We start from the raw sequence: 16,625 nt of genomic DNA, 5'->3' as shown, positions 1-16,625 counted from the left end.
CATGTCATTCTTGGAACCCCCCTCCCCTCCTTCTTGACCCCAATTCAGCTTCAGGAGGGGTGGAGCAGATTAACCTGCGGAGCGATGCAGCCAGGAGGAGGGTCCCACTCCCACTACGGCGGCCCGCCTCCCCCCGCCGAGCCCCCCTCGGCCGCCGCCCCCGCCCCCGCCCCCCAGCACCAGCAACACATGGTGGTTGAGGAGGCCTCCCCGATAAGCAGCCGCCCGCCCGCGCCTTCCGGCCTCGACGAAATCCTGCCGCTCTCGGGCGGCGACATGGACGCCCTCGCCGCGGCGGCGGACGTGGGCGGGAGCAGCGGCGGGGGCGGCGGCGGCGGAGGGAACCGGTGGCCGCGGCAGGAGACGCTGGCGCTCCTCAGGATCAGGTCCGAGATGGACGCAGCGTTCCGGGACGCCACACTCAAGGGTCCACTCTGGGAAGATGTCTCCAGGTAAAAAAGTTTTACATTGAATTGAATCGAATTTCCTCGGGACTTAAATTTGCTGGAAATCATGTAGTAAACGCCCCTCATTGCTCCAATGAAAATGACAACAATCATCATCATCATCATCATCATAATATCATTATCAAAACATAACCATCTCATTTCGATCTTTAAACGGAACCCAGCTAATCTTTCCTCCCTTCACTCCTTCAATCCTCCACAGATGATTATCACTCGAAGCAATTCCAACCAGTGCTTGTGCACAGATGGGGTGTCTTCTATCTCTCTCTCTCTTCTGTCTTCTCCACCTCTTCTGTGGGTACGAGAGCACATGGTTCTCTCTCTCTCTCTCTCTCTCTCTCTCTCTCTCTCTCTCTCTCTCTCTCTCTCCAACACTGACTCACGAGTTGTTGGGGTCATCTGGGCATCTTTCTTATGTCTTCCTCCTCTCGATCTCGAGAGATTTCTTTTTGGGTGGGTTTAAAACTTTCTCCAAATTTAGAAATAAGGCCAAATCAAGTGCATGAGCTCTGGACCAATCCCTTTGGCTCCTCCTCACTCTCTCTCCTCTTTTCGAGAATTCTTATTTTACATGTGGTTGTGAAAAGCATCTCGATCTGTACCACCTCCCTCCTCCCCCTCCCCCCCCCTCTTCCAAAATACTGAAAATCCCGAGAACAATTCTCCCCCAAATTTCAGCCATTTTTTCTCACACGCTTTTCCCCCCCAAACCCCTTCTCCAGGTTCTTTGTTTAGTACCGCACTTTCCAATTATACAATAATAATAGCGACACTCGAGTTGTTGTTAATGGCTAGCAGTGGGCTAAGTTGTCATCAAGTTGGGTCACTATTTTTGCATTTGGACGTGTCTCATCTCATATCTCTATCTTTCCCTCCCTCCATCCTCTCAGCTTTTTTCTTTCTTTCTTTTTTTTTTTTTTTTGAGGGGGGGGGGGGGGGGGTGGGGTTCATATGATCTCCTAGTTGTTGTCTGCTACTTGACAATACGGAGATTACAAGCCTTGATCTGGGATTTTGATCTCATGCATGACATCAATCTCAGGAGAGAGAGATTCGTTAAGCAAATTTTTTGTTTTTATGTTTATTTATATAATTTTGGTTGCAGAAAGCTAGGTGAACTCGGATACAGAAGAAGTGCCAAGAAATGCAAAGAGAAGTTCGAGAACGTCCACAAGTACTATAAAAGGACCAAAGAAGGCCGTGCTGGTCGTCAAGACGGCAAGACCTACAAGTTCTTCTCCGAGCTCGAAGCCCTCCACAGCACCGCCGCCGCCACTGTCGGAATGTCGCCAGCTCCGGGTGGTGGTGCTGCCGCTGTCGCTGCAGCCCCGGGCGGTCTCTCGGTGCCCCCGGTTTCAATCGGGATATCGTTCGCCAACCCCGTCCCAATCTCCTCCCTCCGCGTCCAGCCTTCCGTCTTGACGCCTCACCCGCCCCATACCCACCACATATTTGCACCCACCACAGCACCCGGGCTGGCAGCCCCACCCGCGGTGTTGGCTAGCCCGATGGGATTGATCTTCTCGTCAAACAGTTCATCCTCGTCTGGCAGATCGGAGGACGAGGACGATGACGAGGAGGATGAAGAGGAAGGCGAGCCGTCCACCACGGGCAGTAGCCGCAAGCGGAAGAGGGGGCCGGGCGAGACGAGCGGCAGCGGCGGTGGGAACCACCGTAGGATGATGGAGCTCTTCGAGGGACTGATGAAGCAGGTGATGCAGAAGCAGGAGGAGATGCAGAAGAGGTTCTTGGAGGCCATAGAGAAGAGGGAACAGGATCGGATGATAAGAGAGGAGGCGTGGCGGCGGCAGGAGATGGCCAGGCTGGCCCGGGAGCACGAGATCGCGGCCCAGGAGCGCGCCGCCTCCGCCTCGAGGGATGCAGCCATCGTCTCATTCTTGCAGAAGATCACAGGTCAGAAGATCCATCTGCCAACAACGCCAGCGACTGTGACGACTGGCGTTCCCCTTCCCTCTCCGGCCCCGCCACCCAAACCACAGGTTCAACCAACCCATGCCGCTCCTCATCCACAACCGCCGATGCCACCACCTCCGACGTATCAAGAGCAACCGCAGCAGCAGCAGCGACAGAACATCAGGGTCGTCACGCATCCACTGCCCGCTTCGACCGAAATAATCATGGCTGTCCCCGAGCAGCAAGTGCCGCCACAGTCTCAAGAACTCATCCTTAGTGGCGGAAGTGGTGGGGAGCCATCATCCTCTTCGAGGTGGCCGAAAGTGGAAGTGCTCGCACTGATAAAGCTGCGGAGCGGGCTTGAGTCGAGGTATCAAGAGGCTGGCCCTAAGGGGCAGCTGTGGGAGGAAATCTCTGCTGGCATGGCGAGGATGGGGTACAAGAGGAGCGCCAAGAGGTGCAAGGAGAAGTGGGAGAACATCAACAAGTACTTCAAGAAGGTGAAGGAGAGCAACAAGAAGCGGCCCGAGGATGCCAAGACCTGCCCGTACTTCCACGAGCTCGATGCCCTTTACAGGAGGAAGGTACTCGGCGGTGGTGGCACAACCAGCGGCGCAGCTGCCACCTCCGGGTCCGCAGGGTTTAGGGCCGAGCTGTCTCCGAGTACGGCGAACTTGGATGCTCGTCCGGTAATCGCTCAGGATCCACCGCCGCCGCCGCCGCCGCAGGCGCAGGCGAGTGAGCCCGAACGTAAAGATGGTGGCGGCAATTCGGGTGCACAAGAGAGGATAGTTGAAGAAGGAAACGGAGGATCACTTAAGAAGGTAACATTTTCTTGTATAAAAAGTGAGAAGTGTCCATGTCTAATTCCATCATTTATGATCGAATTATGAAAAGGGTATACAGTTTAGTTGAAAAATTTTACGTTTATGGTTGATTCAATCCATGTTCAGTGAGAGGGCTGATAATTTTTTTGGGATTTGAAGCCAGAAGACACCGTGAAAGAGCTCATAGGGCAAGGGCAACATCAAAATGAACACTTGGACTCGGAGCAACAACATTTAACGGTAAATAGCAGTAATTACAGTGATAAAAAGGAGGAGGCAGGTAACAGTGATAACGTCGAAGATCAGGAGGAAAATGAATTGGAAGAGGATGATGAAGAAAACGACGAGGATGAAGAATTGGAAGAGGAGAGGAAGATGGCCTATAAGATTGAATTCCAGAGGCCGAACGCAACAGCGCCCCCGAACGGCGGAGGAAGCGAGGCGCCGTCGTTTCTAGCCATGGTTCAATAGAGACCTCTACCGGTGGTGCGACAGCAGTTGGTGGTGGTGGTGGTGGAATCCACCACCATGCAAGATTGTACCATATACACACATGTATCTGCTCAAAAAAGCTCTTTTTAAAACATACCTTTCGAAATTATTTTTAAGCTCAAAGCCTAATAAATTTTAACATTATTGTTCCTTCTTTTTATCTTTTCCCCTTCTTAATTTCCATCCCTTTCTCATTCTTCTTCCCCTCCAAAAACACACCACCCTTCTTCATCGCCTGTCTTCTTTGGTAGAAAAATCACGAGAGCAATTTTTGTGGCGGAGTTCTTCGAAGGCACTGTCGGTTTCCACCGCGCCCCCGTGTCTCCCCGATTCGTTCGATTCATTTGGTGAATAAAATGTAGCAACTTGGGAGGGCAAAGTGGAAGGGAAACTTGGTATCGAGAAAGGAGGAGAATAAAGCTTGCCAAGAGAAAGCAGCATTCAATTCTTGAAGAGGTGAGAGAGACAAGAAATTCAAAGAGAGCCACTTGAAAGAAGAGTGCACATGGAAGAAGAAGAAGAAGAAGAAGAAGAAGAAGTTGATCTCATTTGGTCGTTTCTGCTTGATATAATTGCTTCACTTAGGATTCTCTCTCGTTTCTTCGGTTGTATGAGTTCAAAAGCAGCTGGGTCTTTGTTGTTTTTTTTTTCATCTCACTTTTGATTTATTGCAATTGTATAATAACTCTCATTGTCCATGTTAATTAATTTAACCCTTTCTTTAACAGTTTCTTTCATCAACTTGGGTTGTCTTCATCTTTTGAGTTTCTACATTTGGAGGAATTCCCATTTGTTTATTCACCTGCTGAAGAAGTGATTAAGTTAATAATGCAGGAGGATCTTATGTCAAAGTGGCGCCATCTGCCTTGTAATTATAATATGCAACATGAAGCCAGTTCATGAGCAAGTGGGTCATCATCTGATAACTTTGTTTATTTCATTTTGGCTAAAGATAATTCCAAGGTTTAATTTCTCACGACGAAATTAACGACGAGCCGATTAGAATTTCGTGTTGGAGGCATGAACGGAATCTGATAAAAGGGTGACGATCCCACGAATTTTTTGCCATGTGATTAGGTATTTCGAAGAAAGGAAATGCATACGGATGATATGAATTTCGATTATTCTTTGATTAACATGTGAAAGCCAACGCTGTCCTTCCCTGCCTTCTACGAAATGTTCTCTGGGTCGAAAGAGTTTTAATGTGACATGCATCAGCCATGTTTTGATCCTGTTTTTTCGGGCAGAAAGTGTCGTCTTTCTGTGTCTTGTACGTAACAAGATCATAACAGAAACGATAGCAATTGCTAACTTGCTGATTAGTACCATGAATCGGTTAATTGTCTGTCCGATGCTGGACGAATTCTCTCTCGAATTTTGCAATATCCCGTCGGATGAATCAGTTCTCATTAGCTTTAGCATGACTTGCGGTGCAATTACACTAAGATTGGTGGGATACGTACACAAATCCAATATGCTAGAACTGTATAGGGAAATTTATTTTGCATATCAGCAGGGGATCGAATGATATTTCATATGATTTTTGTGCCGATATACTCTAGAAAGGATAATTATCAGGTGCAATTTGATAAGAAATATTATCATCAGCTCCGCAACTGATGGAAAGACACGGTACGAGGAAAAAGTGGAAGATGCATAGCTAATCCAAACTCCGTCTGAATGGTTAAATGACGGTCCTTGTGCAAATTAGATCTGATGGGGCAACTGGCTCTATCAAGTTGAATCGACTAGATCCACTTCGACTCACGCGGATCAGGTGCGGACGGAACACGACATAATTGCTAGACGGCCATCGTATATGCCCGCTTTTAACAGTTCTAACAAGTAGCTCGTCAAATCTCGACAACTGCACGTATTATTTTTCAATTGTACATATTCTTTTTCCTCCCCCTCTTTCTTTTTCCATGAATATCATCTCCAACTTGCAGCAACATCGACTGTGCCAACTAGGCAAAAAAGATGGGGGGGGGGGGTTTCCCCATGGGCACAGTCCTCTCCAACAAGAACCTCAAACCTATCAATTCCAAGGAGATGCCCTACCATGTGCCTCTCTCTGCCCACCCTCACAAGCTCATTTTTTGCCTTTCTCTCTCACTTTTGTTCCCTTCTTTAATCTCTCACACAACAAGAGAGTGTGAATGACATCTAACCTCCCATAACCTCTCTTTTTTCCTTTCTTTGGGGGGTACTTTCATGGAGAAAAAATACATAATATTCTTTTAAATTATGCACATGAAGCCATCCCCATGTGGGCCTTGTCATAATTTCTGCTGTCACCTTAGGGTTAGTTCCCACCTTTTCTCTTTCTTTTTTTTGTCCCCTTTTTAAATTGAGTTATACACGTATAAGATGTCTGGAGCACATGGGGGGGTAGAGCAAAATGGTTGGTATTTTTTAAAAAATATCTATGTAGGTACGGTCCCAGGCTGTACACTTTTGATCTACTGATTAGTTTAATTTGGTGACTTGCTTTGTTATAATAATGGTGTTTTAGCAGTAAAGAGGAAGGGATGGTAATGGCGGAGAGAGAGAATGGTGGGTATGCACATGCCACACTTGCTGATCTCCCACAGCCAAGAAAATTATGCTTAACTTGGAAATTCAGGAACAGGTGTTGAATTGGAGTATACATGTGTATGAGACCCTTTTGCTTGTCCCACTAACGCAAGATGCATCAAAAAGTTAGGGGGCAAAAGGAAAAATGAAAAAAAAAATTTAATTACAGCATGATCACGAAGGCCATGTGAGTATATATCATAGACTAATCCTTCTTCTTTTGTTTTCGCTTTGGTGTGCAAACCTACAGTGTTTATCATGATGGGTTTGGAGAGGCCACGTGATGATGACGAGGGTTCCTGTTTTTCGCATCTCGTAGGTCTTGCTCATCTGGTATTGGATTAGATAATGCTAGAGATATCATATGGTTTTGAGAGATACGGGGAATCAACATAACTATAGAGAAAATTATGAATATCTCTAACATATATTATGGGCGTGGTATAGTTGTACCGTTAACGCGATGGATCGGGGTGTATGATTGTGAATTTGGGGATTCATCTTACTTTTTTTTTAGTGTGGCATTCAATGCGGGTTTTGTGGTTTCTTGAATTGTTGATGCAGCCCACGAGCTGAAAATCGGGGTGGTGATCACGGTATTTGGCATTGTCGTGGAGATATAGGGTGGAAGATGCGTGCTTGAGATTGATCATTACCTTTTTCCAATCGAATTAAGTTGTGTCAACTAATTGAGTTCTAGTCCATTTCATGCGTAAATCCGAGCGTGTGGATCGAATTGTAATCGACTTATACTTGCGTTTTGTGCGCGATAACGGGAAGGATGAACGTACGAGTAACGAAACAGAAAAATGGATCGTGACGAAGGGAATTTACAAAATGATCAGCTTTTTTTAGGTACCTTCGAGTCACTAAATCATTTCTAAATCGCAATTGTGGAGGTATTTAGAAGTTATTCCAATTAGATCTCCTAAACACGTCTCTCCTCTCTATCCAACCGAGCTAATAAAATAAAAGACAACTATTTTGACCTCTCTCCGGAACTTTGCAATGAAACATTTTTCCACATCAACAAAGTAAATCCAAAACCCGAACTATTTCTACCCGATCGAGTGCAATGGCGAGCATTTCATCAGGCCGGGCAAAATCAGTCGTTTGATTTAAAATCTTCTCGTCGAAATTTCGACCTCTTTCTTCCAAATGCATGTTTTAACGGAAGTAACTCATGATCTAACGATGTAATTCGGAGGCGATAATAGATTCAACACCGAGTATCTTCACATTCACACCTCAGTTCGATCATAGGCTATAATGGTTGCATCGGCTTCTCTCGTCACTTAATACGCACTGGAATTCGTGCACACCCAGATGTCCGCGGGTTTCTTATAATAATCAAGCTTTAGCAGGAGAATGAAAAGTATGAAATAAGGGGATGAGAGAATGAGTACGGCGACACGGTTTTGTAGGGGGGGGCAAAAGATGCCGTTCGGTGCGAGCAAACATTAAATATTCGGACCATGTATTGTGGCGCGCATTAACAATGGACAAGTAGATGATTCGTATGATCAAGATTTCTTTTGGGTTTGATTTGATTTTCGAGATGGGAATTGGACATTTAAGTTGTTGACATAGCTGAATTATTGTCCTTTGCCGGCGACAAATTAAGAGGGGAAAATAAATTGGGAAGGGGCCCAGAACCAGCTACCCACCTGGGGTGGTTCAAAAATTTTTGCAAATTGCAAATTCTTTTTTACCGAGTGTCAAAAGGAAGAGAATGGCTTGGTGTGGTCCTCACGCCTTCTTTGATACCCCCTACCCCCCACCCCCGGCCACAATACTTATCGATTATCATCGTTTCTTCCAGAGTACGACGTTGTATCTCTGGATGTTGCTTAGGAACGAAGGGATAAGAAGACCACAAGCTTTTGTTAATTAAAAGCAGATTTACACGTTCACCTTTTGGATGGTTAACCCGTTACATAACTATTCCAGAGAATCCTTGTTTTTATACAATTGGTGGAGAGCTTAAAAATAGTTTTTTTTTTGGACCGTCGGTGCACCTGATAATAATCACAAAAAAAAAAGTATGGCTTAGCTTGTGCCTTGGGAAGTGGAGAACATTGACGCCCATGGGATTTGCTCCCAAATGGCAATTATTATCTAATCATCAAGATCGAGAGGGGAGGAGGAATCCAACCCCGCTAATCATGGGGGAAGGTATCGTGCACGCATGGCTTAGATTAGATCCCTGGTCATATCAACTGTGCAATTATACTTCCCACGGCGGTACGGCAATTAAGAAGCCTGCCCCCCGTTCTGGCAAAGTCTCTCAGATCCTGTTCAAACACATCGAAATTTCCAAAATACTTCTTATCTGGCAAAAAAAGATACATGAGAACTTCGCGTAACTGGTAGTTGAGGATAAAGAAAACATTTAAGAGGCTGGACATATTTCCATGGCCTTGCATTAGCATCGACAGTCATCACACAAGCAAAAAAGGGGAAAACAAAAGAAAAATTTGTGGGGGGTAAAATGGGAATCTAGAAACAGGAGAGACTCAAAAATGAGAGGCTATGGAATTTCTAAGACATAAAAGAGATTCATAATCTAAGCTAGCTAGGAGTTAGGGATTGTGCCTAGTCCAAGTACTGCTTGCTCTTTGTTCTTTTCATCTTTGCCTTAAACCTCGACTTCGTCATGAGCGTCTGTACTGTATTCACAAAGTTGCCAACCGCCATTATCACCAAGAGCATCCCGCAGAATATGACCTGCCAAAACCAGGTTGTAGGTGCTCGATTTCTGTGAAAAGTGGCTCAATCTATTCCGAAATGGTTGTGATCGAATGAAGGAAAAAATACCAATCGTTAACAAGCATCAAATGCATCACGCACCTGCCATTCAGAAGCCACGCCAACGAAAGCAGTTCTGAGCAGCAAAAACCCAACATATGCCTCGAAACCCTGAAGTACAGTCCAGAAGAAGCACGAGTCATTTATTAAGCATTTATTAAGCATATATCTGCCATTTCAATTTTCAGAGAAGGCCAAATGTTCTAGTCAAAATGCTTTTATGTGTGGGTGTCAAAATGCTTTTATGTGTGGGTGCGTGTGAGAGAGAGAGAGAGAGTCGTTGTGGCAACATCGACTAATACAGTAAAATCATCCTATCCGGGCTTCATATCTTAACTGCCAATGTAGCCCTAGGATAGATCATCCTATCAGTACAGAACTTTCAGGTTCTTAAGCTCGTTTTCCTCCACGCAGGAAGAGTTTCAACATGACATTCCATTTATAGCTCAAAGGTTGAACAACAATTTATAGCTTTATTGAAATGAACAAAGAGCTGCTATCTGCAAGGTCCTTTGCTCATCAGATGCATGTCTGACCTGCAATATGAAAAGTATGGGACACAGAAGCCACAACTGGCCTTCCACACCTGCTGTTTCTCCCCAAACAACGTCCATTCTCTTAGCCTGAATCAATTGTTAAAACATTAGCTATTGCACTCAAGATAATAATCATGGACAAGCAAGTGAAAAACCAAAACACAAAATACTTCCAACAGACAATTTATGAAGAAATGGTAGACAACAACAAAGATTATATTTGTATTTAAGCACCTTTCCCATTGCAATACGAGTATATAGTCTTTGACGTTGGTATCTATTCTGTAGAAGCATTGCCACTCCTTGCAGTATGGCCCATTGTAGGAAAAGTTGCACTCCCCTCTGCAATAGATTCAAACTGATCATCCAAAACTCAGAGATCAAATTTGAAGCATTTTATAATGAAACGAAATTAACCTGCTTTTGAGAACAATTTGGTTGTCCTTTAATTTCCCATGTCAAGCTGACAAGCGCCATTATCATGGCGAAATAGTGATGGTATATCCACCTGCCAAATAATCTTTCTTAGCTTTGCAAAAGGCACTCCATTACCGAGCTTATTACACACATGCCAAGCTTTTCCATGCAACCATCACACCACCATCAAAAGGGGAAAACGAAAGACAGCGTGCAAACACAATTGTGCATGAGAAAGCACAGTAGCACATATGCTAATAGAGAAGCACTTGGCCCAAGCAAAGATTAGACCAAACTTTATGTAAGGTTACTTCCATATAATGGAAGAAAAAGTCAGTATAAAGCTGAGGAAACAAAGTATAAATCGTCAGGTCTTAAGTTTAAAATCACAGCAATAAAGAGATCAATCAAGCAATCATGCTTTCTCCCACTAAGTGGGCTAAAAGTTCGCCATTTTTTTTACACCTCCACGTCCTATTTAGAACAAATTATCCATAAAATTTACATACTCGAGATCAATCCCAAATATTCCGTCCATGTATTATTAGGCTTTCCCCCTACCCATCCCGCATTTTAAAGATGCACTTGAGATCACACCTCCGTTATGAGTTCATGTACTTAAGCTTGTCCAGCTATAGTACTCAACATCCTCCAGCATGCATGCTTGACAAAGTTAATGTAGCTCTTCAAAGCCTTATTATCTTTCTTGAACAATTATCGGCACGACACAGTAAAGGGCATAACACAGACTGGTAAAATAACATAGAAGACTCCTTTGACTACTAGTGCCTTATAACAGATTAGCATTTAAACAACAGAAGTTCCGGGTTTTTTTAAGTAGTGCCAATATATGGCCAAAAGAAATGGTTGATCCAAACGGCGGCACAAGACAAGAAAATCGCTGACCAGTATAAGGGGATGAACAAAGTTCTTAAAGAAACAGGATCTGACTAGATCTAACAACCACGGAAGAGCAAATTCGATATGGAATAAGCAAATGAGATCAAGTCGAAACATAGCAGTCAAGGGCTTCACAGATGAGACTGAATATATGAAGGAGGGATTTCAAAAACCACGAGCAACAATAGGGATATCGCTAATGGGTACTTATGAACTATCATTTCCACATATTGAAAGAAAGCTCCATGTCCAGCAGTAAATATAATGCAAGGAAAAGGTTGTGACTCTGATTCTTTAGTTCAAAAAAAGTAGTTAGTTCACTCTCTTGGAAATTGGCAGTTAGTTCACTATCTTGGAAATAGCTAGCAATGACAATTCTTTTTTATCAATATTACAGTTCCCATCTAGATGAATATGCTTGGCCTCTCCCCAACCTTTCCGCTTATATTAGCAAAACTCTTGAAAGCTTACATAACATTGGAGTAGTGGTAACATGTTTCTACATATGCTTCAGTGTATGACTACACAGTGAAAAGTCAATGAAACTTAGAAATGAAATTTCATCTCCAGTTAAGTTTACAAGATCTCTTAAGTAGCGTATTTTAGCATAGATGTGTGCAGTGACAGTGCGTGAGAAAAGATACGAGCCGGTGAATTCCATTCAGAGACTTTAGAACAGAAAGTCCAACTCAGATACTACAAATTGATATGCCAACGAAGGGTGCACTTGTTTGACGGAAAACTCAAGATTGCGAAAAATGATTGGTTATATTGCTTAAAAAAAATTAGTCAATGGAAAATGTTTTCTTTATCAATAACAATTCATGCCTAATTATTTCCTCGAATGACGATAATATTTTTCAGTCATTCATTTCTGGAAGCGGTATAACCAAATAATTTTTGGAAAATGTTTTCCAAATCTTGAATTTTCCGCGAAACATATGCACCCAAAGTTCCAGACCCTTTCCCCGAACCATATCGAAGGTTCAAGCAAGCACACTGGGCGCTGTGCCTGTGGTATGATTTCATGGCACAGAACTTCAAAGGCTGCTAATTTTTTATCGTTTCTAAACTTACCACTCTTAAAATTGAGTGTCAGGATTCAAGAGCATTGTTGAAGCTATCTTCTTGAAGTTGGCTTGTGGAGAAAATTCACATTGAGACCCATGAGGTGGGTAGAGCCAGATGACTTTCTTATTTTTCTGGGATCACACATGCACTCTAATAAGTCAGATTTCATATGCCAGTAATTATTCTACTTTTGTTTTACCATGAAAACCCGATTCGTAGTAGAAAGTGTTGGTGTGTCCAAACTCTACACAAAATCCAAAATAACTTACATACCTTCACACAGTGACTTGTGCATATACTGCATGCCAGCTTCCTCGCATTTTTTTCACCCCAATAATCTTAGTTGTAGTTCAAATTCTTGCATATAGAGAACTGGTGCGTCTAAATACTAATGAGCGAGAGAAGAAAATCCAAAATGACGAATTTGACCTTTAATGTCTGGAGGTAGTCGCGTGATGGATGAATAGTCAAGATCTTTGCAAGCCATTGAAAATATGCTAAGTTTCTTTTTTAATCTGATATTTACTCGTAAAACTGACTTTCAATTTAGCCAGAGACTATATGCATGATTTAAGAGAACACTAATTATCAGGGTCCAATAATAATTTATTTGAGCAGCAGGATCTCATGAACCGCACAAGCGAAATGTCATGTTCGAGAACCAACTTAATTGATTTCAAACAGCATTGATTCCTCCAACTCAACTTCCAGATACAGCTAGATGTATGAAAATCTCCAACTGCTCAGTAACAGCACAAACTTGGAGAAAAAGTAAATATGACTGATCATAAAATTCACTAAATTGTTTACACTAGGCCACTGGATTGTTGGATCTTAGAAAATTAGACTAGGGCCTAAGAGCTCAAGTTAGTGAAAACCAACTACATAAGCAGCCTAAATTTTGCAGAGGACATCAGGTTGTAGAATACAGGTCAGCATAGTGTATATATGAATTCACTTACCATGGACGAATATCGCTTCCATTCACTCTCAGTATGTTTTCCCGGAACGCCAAACCAGTGTACAGGACCAAAAGCCATGCCTAAGCCATATGGTCGGGTTAAAAGAAACTATAAACCTTCCGCTACTACAAACATTGACAAAAACTTCATATCAGCATGGAAATGCTACTGAGGGATACCTGGTATAACTGAACAGGAAATGCTGGAAGGCAGCCATCCCAGATCCAAGATCTCAACACGAGTAGGGTTGCCGGGAACAGAAGAAACAGAAGGGCAGTTCTATCCTGCTCCAAGGAAACAGTGTAAGTTCCGGTTCCAAATATGAGTTAATTCACATTCGCTTCAGATGTAATTCACATACACTATGTGAGAACCATATACCCGTGTAGTAGGATAAAGCTTAGCATGTTGTTGTAAAAGAGGATTTTATAGGCACAACCCCAATGAAGAATAGACCTTATAAGATTTTCAAGACAACAATATTTTTAGTGAGCTTTCCGAGAAACATAATAGACTTTACAGGGATAGGGAATCTGGGAATGTAGAATGCATCATGATTGAAGAATCTTACCTACACAACAAAAGAATTACGTATATTTTGTGATTGCCATCACCTCAGTCATTATGAAATGAAAATTACAAAGGAATGCAGGCTCTAACATGCGAAGCTAGAGTGACGGTCCAATTTTTGCCATCTATAGTGTGGCATTACATCTGTAGTAAAATGAAAAGAAAAAAACTACGATTGATCGATATAGAAATCCATCTCGGTTGAATGAGCTGCACACACATAGCCTTGAACAACATTGAGATAATGAGAAGGGTAAGAAATGGGGAATAAAATGATTTCACAAATGTGAGGAATCCATTAAGTCCCTAGCTGCAAGCTAGAAATTTGATTCACATACCCAATATTACTTTGGTAATGTAGATGGCATCACCACTGCTGTTGGTACAAATCAATCATTTCAGCTTCTAAGTTGTTTTGCTTGGGGGAAACTTTAACGGGAAAAATTCCTTGACAAAGGTACAGAATGGCATTTCAAGTTTGGTCTTTGCAAGTCAGGAGAAGGTTTACTCCAGAGAAATTCCAATGCATTCGCATCTAGCAATAAAGCAGGTAAAACTACCTTCAGCCATGTAAGCTGAAACGGACGTTTGCGAGAAAAAAAAAAAAAGTTCAGCGGGACACCATTAGCAGCTTGTTGTTCACAAGACAGGGATTGCTTTATACCCATAACCATTCAAAAGGCCAAAAAAAGTGTACATGCACCACAGCAAGGATAAGAAAACAAAAGAAGGGAGGACACATATACGTATTCTCATCGATTGCCAAACTGGAAAACAAATCCATAAGAATCGATAATCAACTCTATCGAGTAGCACCCTAGCGACACAGCCCACCAAATCATGTGAATTCATAACCGGTAAAAAAGACACGTACTCTGTAACTGTTGTACTCTTCCTTAACCTTCAGCTGGACATCTTTCTTCGAGGCGCGCACATTGATTGGACCCAGGAACATCCGCAGGAACCTCCCTGCGCACCATTATCAACCATAACCACCACCTCCACCGACACAAGCAGGCTTTCGAGTTTCAAAAGAACTCTCCTTTTCTCTCTCTCTCTTTTTTTTTTTTATTTGCGAAAAAGGGACATTAAGGACGGAGAAAAGCGGACTCGCCTTGAGGTTTAGAAGGAAAGAAAGCAGAGGCGTCTCCATCGACCATAATACACCTCGCTCTCTGCAACTCCTCTTCTAGCTGCATGCGACACCATTTCCGATCATAACTCACTCGCGTACGACGACGACAATACTCGCCACAATCAACCGAGAGCGTACAATTATGATTTCAAAGAGAGAGAGAGAGGGGTAGAGAGAGAGAGAGAGAGAGAGAGAGAGAGAGAGAGAGAGAGAGAGGAGATGCCTTCTCGGCGAGCTTGGGATCCAAGAGCTTGAGATTGAGCTGCGAATCGATAGAGGATCGGAGGCGGCGGACGGTGGAATCGAGCGCGACGGCACGCTGCCCGATCAGCTGCTCCTCGCCGGAGGTCCTGGCGTTGAGGGAGGAGGCCATGTCCTGGAGCTCCTTGGCCTGCTCGACGGCCCGGCGCACCTCGTCCTCGATCCGCTTCGCCGACTCCTCCGACGCCGCCGGCCCCGCCCCGTCCGCCATCGCCAGTCCCCGGCCGATCGATTCCGCCGCCGCCGACGGCCGAGCCGAGACGCGAGGAGCGGAGGTTTTCGGGGTGCAAGGATCGGGGAGGAGGAGCTTCGCAATTGGAGCGCTCTCCTCCGTTACCACGTCGGCTTTGGCTTGGAGAAGAAGAAGGAGAAGGAGTGAATCGCGTCGGCTCTCTCTCTCTCACACACACACGGATGAATCAGCACGCTCTCGTCGGCAATGACTACTCGTTATTGCTTTTATTTATTTATTTATCGTTCTTTTTAAAGAAAAAAATCTTAGTTATCTAGTATTTACCTATTTCCAGTTTTTTTTAAATTTTTGAAAAAAAACAGAAAAGAATAGCGTTTTTTTTGGAAAATTCCAATTAAGGACCCCAAGTGGGGTTCTTTTCTCAAAAGAGGACCCAAAGTGAATATGGTGTCAAATAAGGATCTGAAGTGCCCAATCAGTCTCAAATAAGAGCCCGAAGTACTCAATTTGTCTCAGGTAAGGGCCTGGGTTCGCCCGGCTGAAGCTGAGCTTCGTTCCGACATCCCAAAGACATTTCATTTCATCTCGTTTTATTTTCTTTTTCTTTTTTTTTTTTTTTTCTCTTTCCTCCGTCGGCCATAGCCGGGGCCGGTGGAGGTCGCCAGCCTCAGGCGGAGGTTGCCCTCGCCCGACGCTGGCGAGGGTCGCCCTCGACTGGGCTGGGCGGGCGAGGGCGACCCTCGCCAGTGGAGGGCGAGGGCTCGAGCTTGCCGGCAATCTGGGCGAGCTCAGCCGGCGAGCTCTGCCCAGATTTGGGCGAGCTCGAGCTCGCCGGCCATGGCGAGCTCCGCCCAAATCTGGGCGAGCTCGAGCTCATGCCGGCCGCCATGGTCGTGCGGCCGGCGAGGGCGAGCTCGCCCGTATCTCGGGCGCAGCTCGCCGCCGAGCTCGCCTAAATGGCCGGCGAGCTCGAGCTCCCGCCGGCCTCGGCCGAGCTCGAGCTCGCCGCCATGGCACCCTCCCCTCCCCTTCCCGCTCCAAGTTCTCCCCACCTAAGCCCCCGCCGGAGTCCCCGGCTTCTCCACACCCCCTCGCCCGGGATACGGCCGACAACCCGGATCTCGGGCCCTTCCTCCTCAAGCTCGCGCGCGACACCATCGCCTCCGGCAACGGCCCCGCCAAGGCCCTCGACTACGCGATCCGGGCGAGGCCGGCGAGCTCGAGCTCGCCCAGATCTGGGCGGAGCTCGCCATGGCCGGCGAGCTCGAGCTCCCCCAGATCTGGGCGGAGCTCGCCCAGATGGCCGGCGAGCTCGAGCTCTCGCCGGCCTCAGCTCTGGCCCGGTCGCCGGTTGCCGGACCGGCGACCGGGGAAGAAGAAAAGAAAAGAAAAAAAAATTGGACAAAATTGCCCCTATTATGGTGCCGGAAATGTCGGCCGGTTGCTGGCCGGGGAACATTTGGCCGCCTGGCGAGCTCAGGTCCTTATTTAATAC

General features: G+C 45.1%; 2 protein-coding genes across 3 annotated transcripts in view; one reads left to right on the top strand and one right to left on the bottom strand.

Moving 5' to 3' along the window:
- Positions 1 to 4,427, top strand: part of LOC115675404 (trihelix transcription factor GTL1) — a 4,540-nt gene extending 113 nt beyond the window's left edge. Inside the window, exons 1-3 of one of the 2 annotated variants that reach the window (XM_056318288.1) lie at positions 1 to 452; positions 1,573 to 3,205; positions 3,368 to 4,427. The exon at positions 1 to 452 is cut by the window's left edge and continues 112 nt beyond it. In XM_056318288.1, coding sequence (XP_056174263.1) covers positions 85 to 452; positions 1,573 to 3,205; positions 3,368 to 3,679 — 2,313 coding nt within the window. In that variant the 5' untranslated portion in view covers positions 1 to 84 and the 3' untranslated portion in view covers positions 3,680 to 4,427. The remainder of the gene's footprint in view (positions 453 to 1,572; positions 3,206 to 3,367) is intronic. The other variant, XM_056318289.1, reaches the window with a different exon arrangement.
- Positions 4,428 to 8,590: 4,163 nt separating this feature from the next.
- LOC115675405 (uncharacterized) lies at positions 8,591 to 15,351 on the bottom strand. The gene is made up of 10 exons (XM_056318408.1): positions 14,900 to 15,351; positions 14,652 to 14,734; positions 14,416 to 14,506; positions 13,151 to 13,255; positions 12,972 to 13,051; positions 10,039 to 10,129; positions 9,856 to 9,963; positions 9,622 to 9,708; positions 9,128 to 9,196; positions 8,591 to 9,004 (listed from the first exon to the last, which is right to left on the bottom strand). Exons 1-10 carry the CDS (start codon positions 15,146 to 15,148, stop codon positions 8,873 to 8,875), a joined length of 1,095 nt encoding a protein of 364 aa, XP_056174383.1. The 5' UTR covers positions 15,149 to 15,351; the 3' UTR covers positions 8,591 to 8,872.
- Between the last annotated feature and the right edge of the window lie 1,274 nt (positions 15,352 to 16,625).

The sequence above is a fragment of the Syzygium oleosum genome, unplaced genomic scaffold (assembly GCF_021117445.2).
Source record: "Syzygium oleosum isolate NSW1041296 unplaced genomic scaffold, Sole_v2.1 Sole_v2.15, whole genome shotgun sequence".
Taxonomy (NCBI): domain Eukaryota; kingdom Viridiplantae; phylum Streptophyta; class Magnoliopsida; order Myrtales; family Myrtaceae; genus Syzygium; species Syzygium oleosum.
The sequence above is the reverse complement of the archived record's forward strand: the minus strand, read 5'-3'. Positions and strand labels throughout refer to the sequence as shown.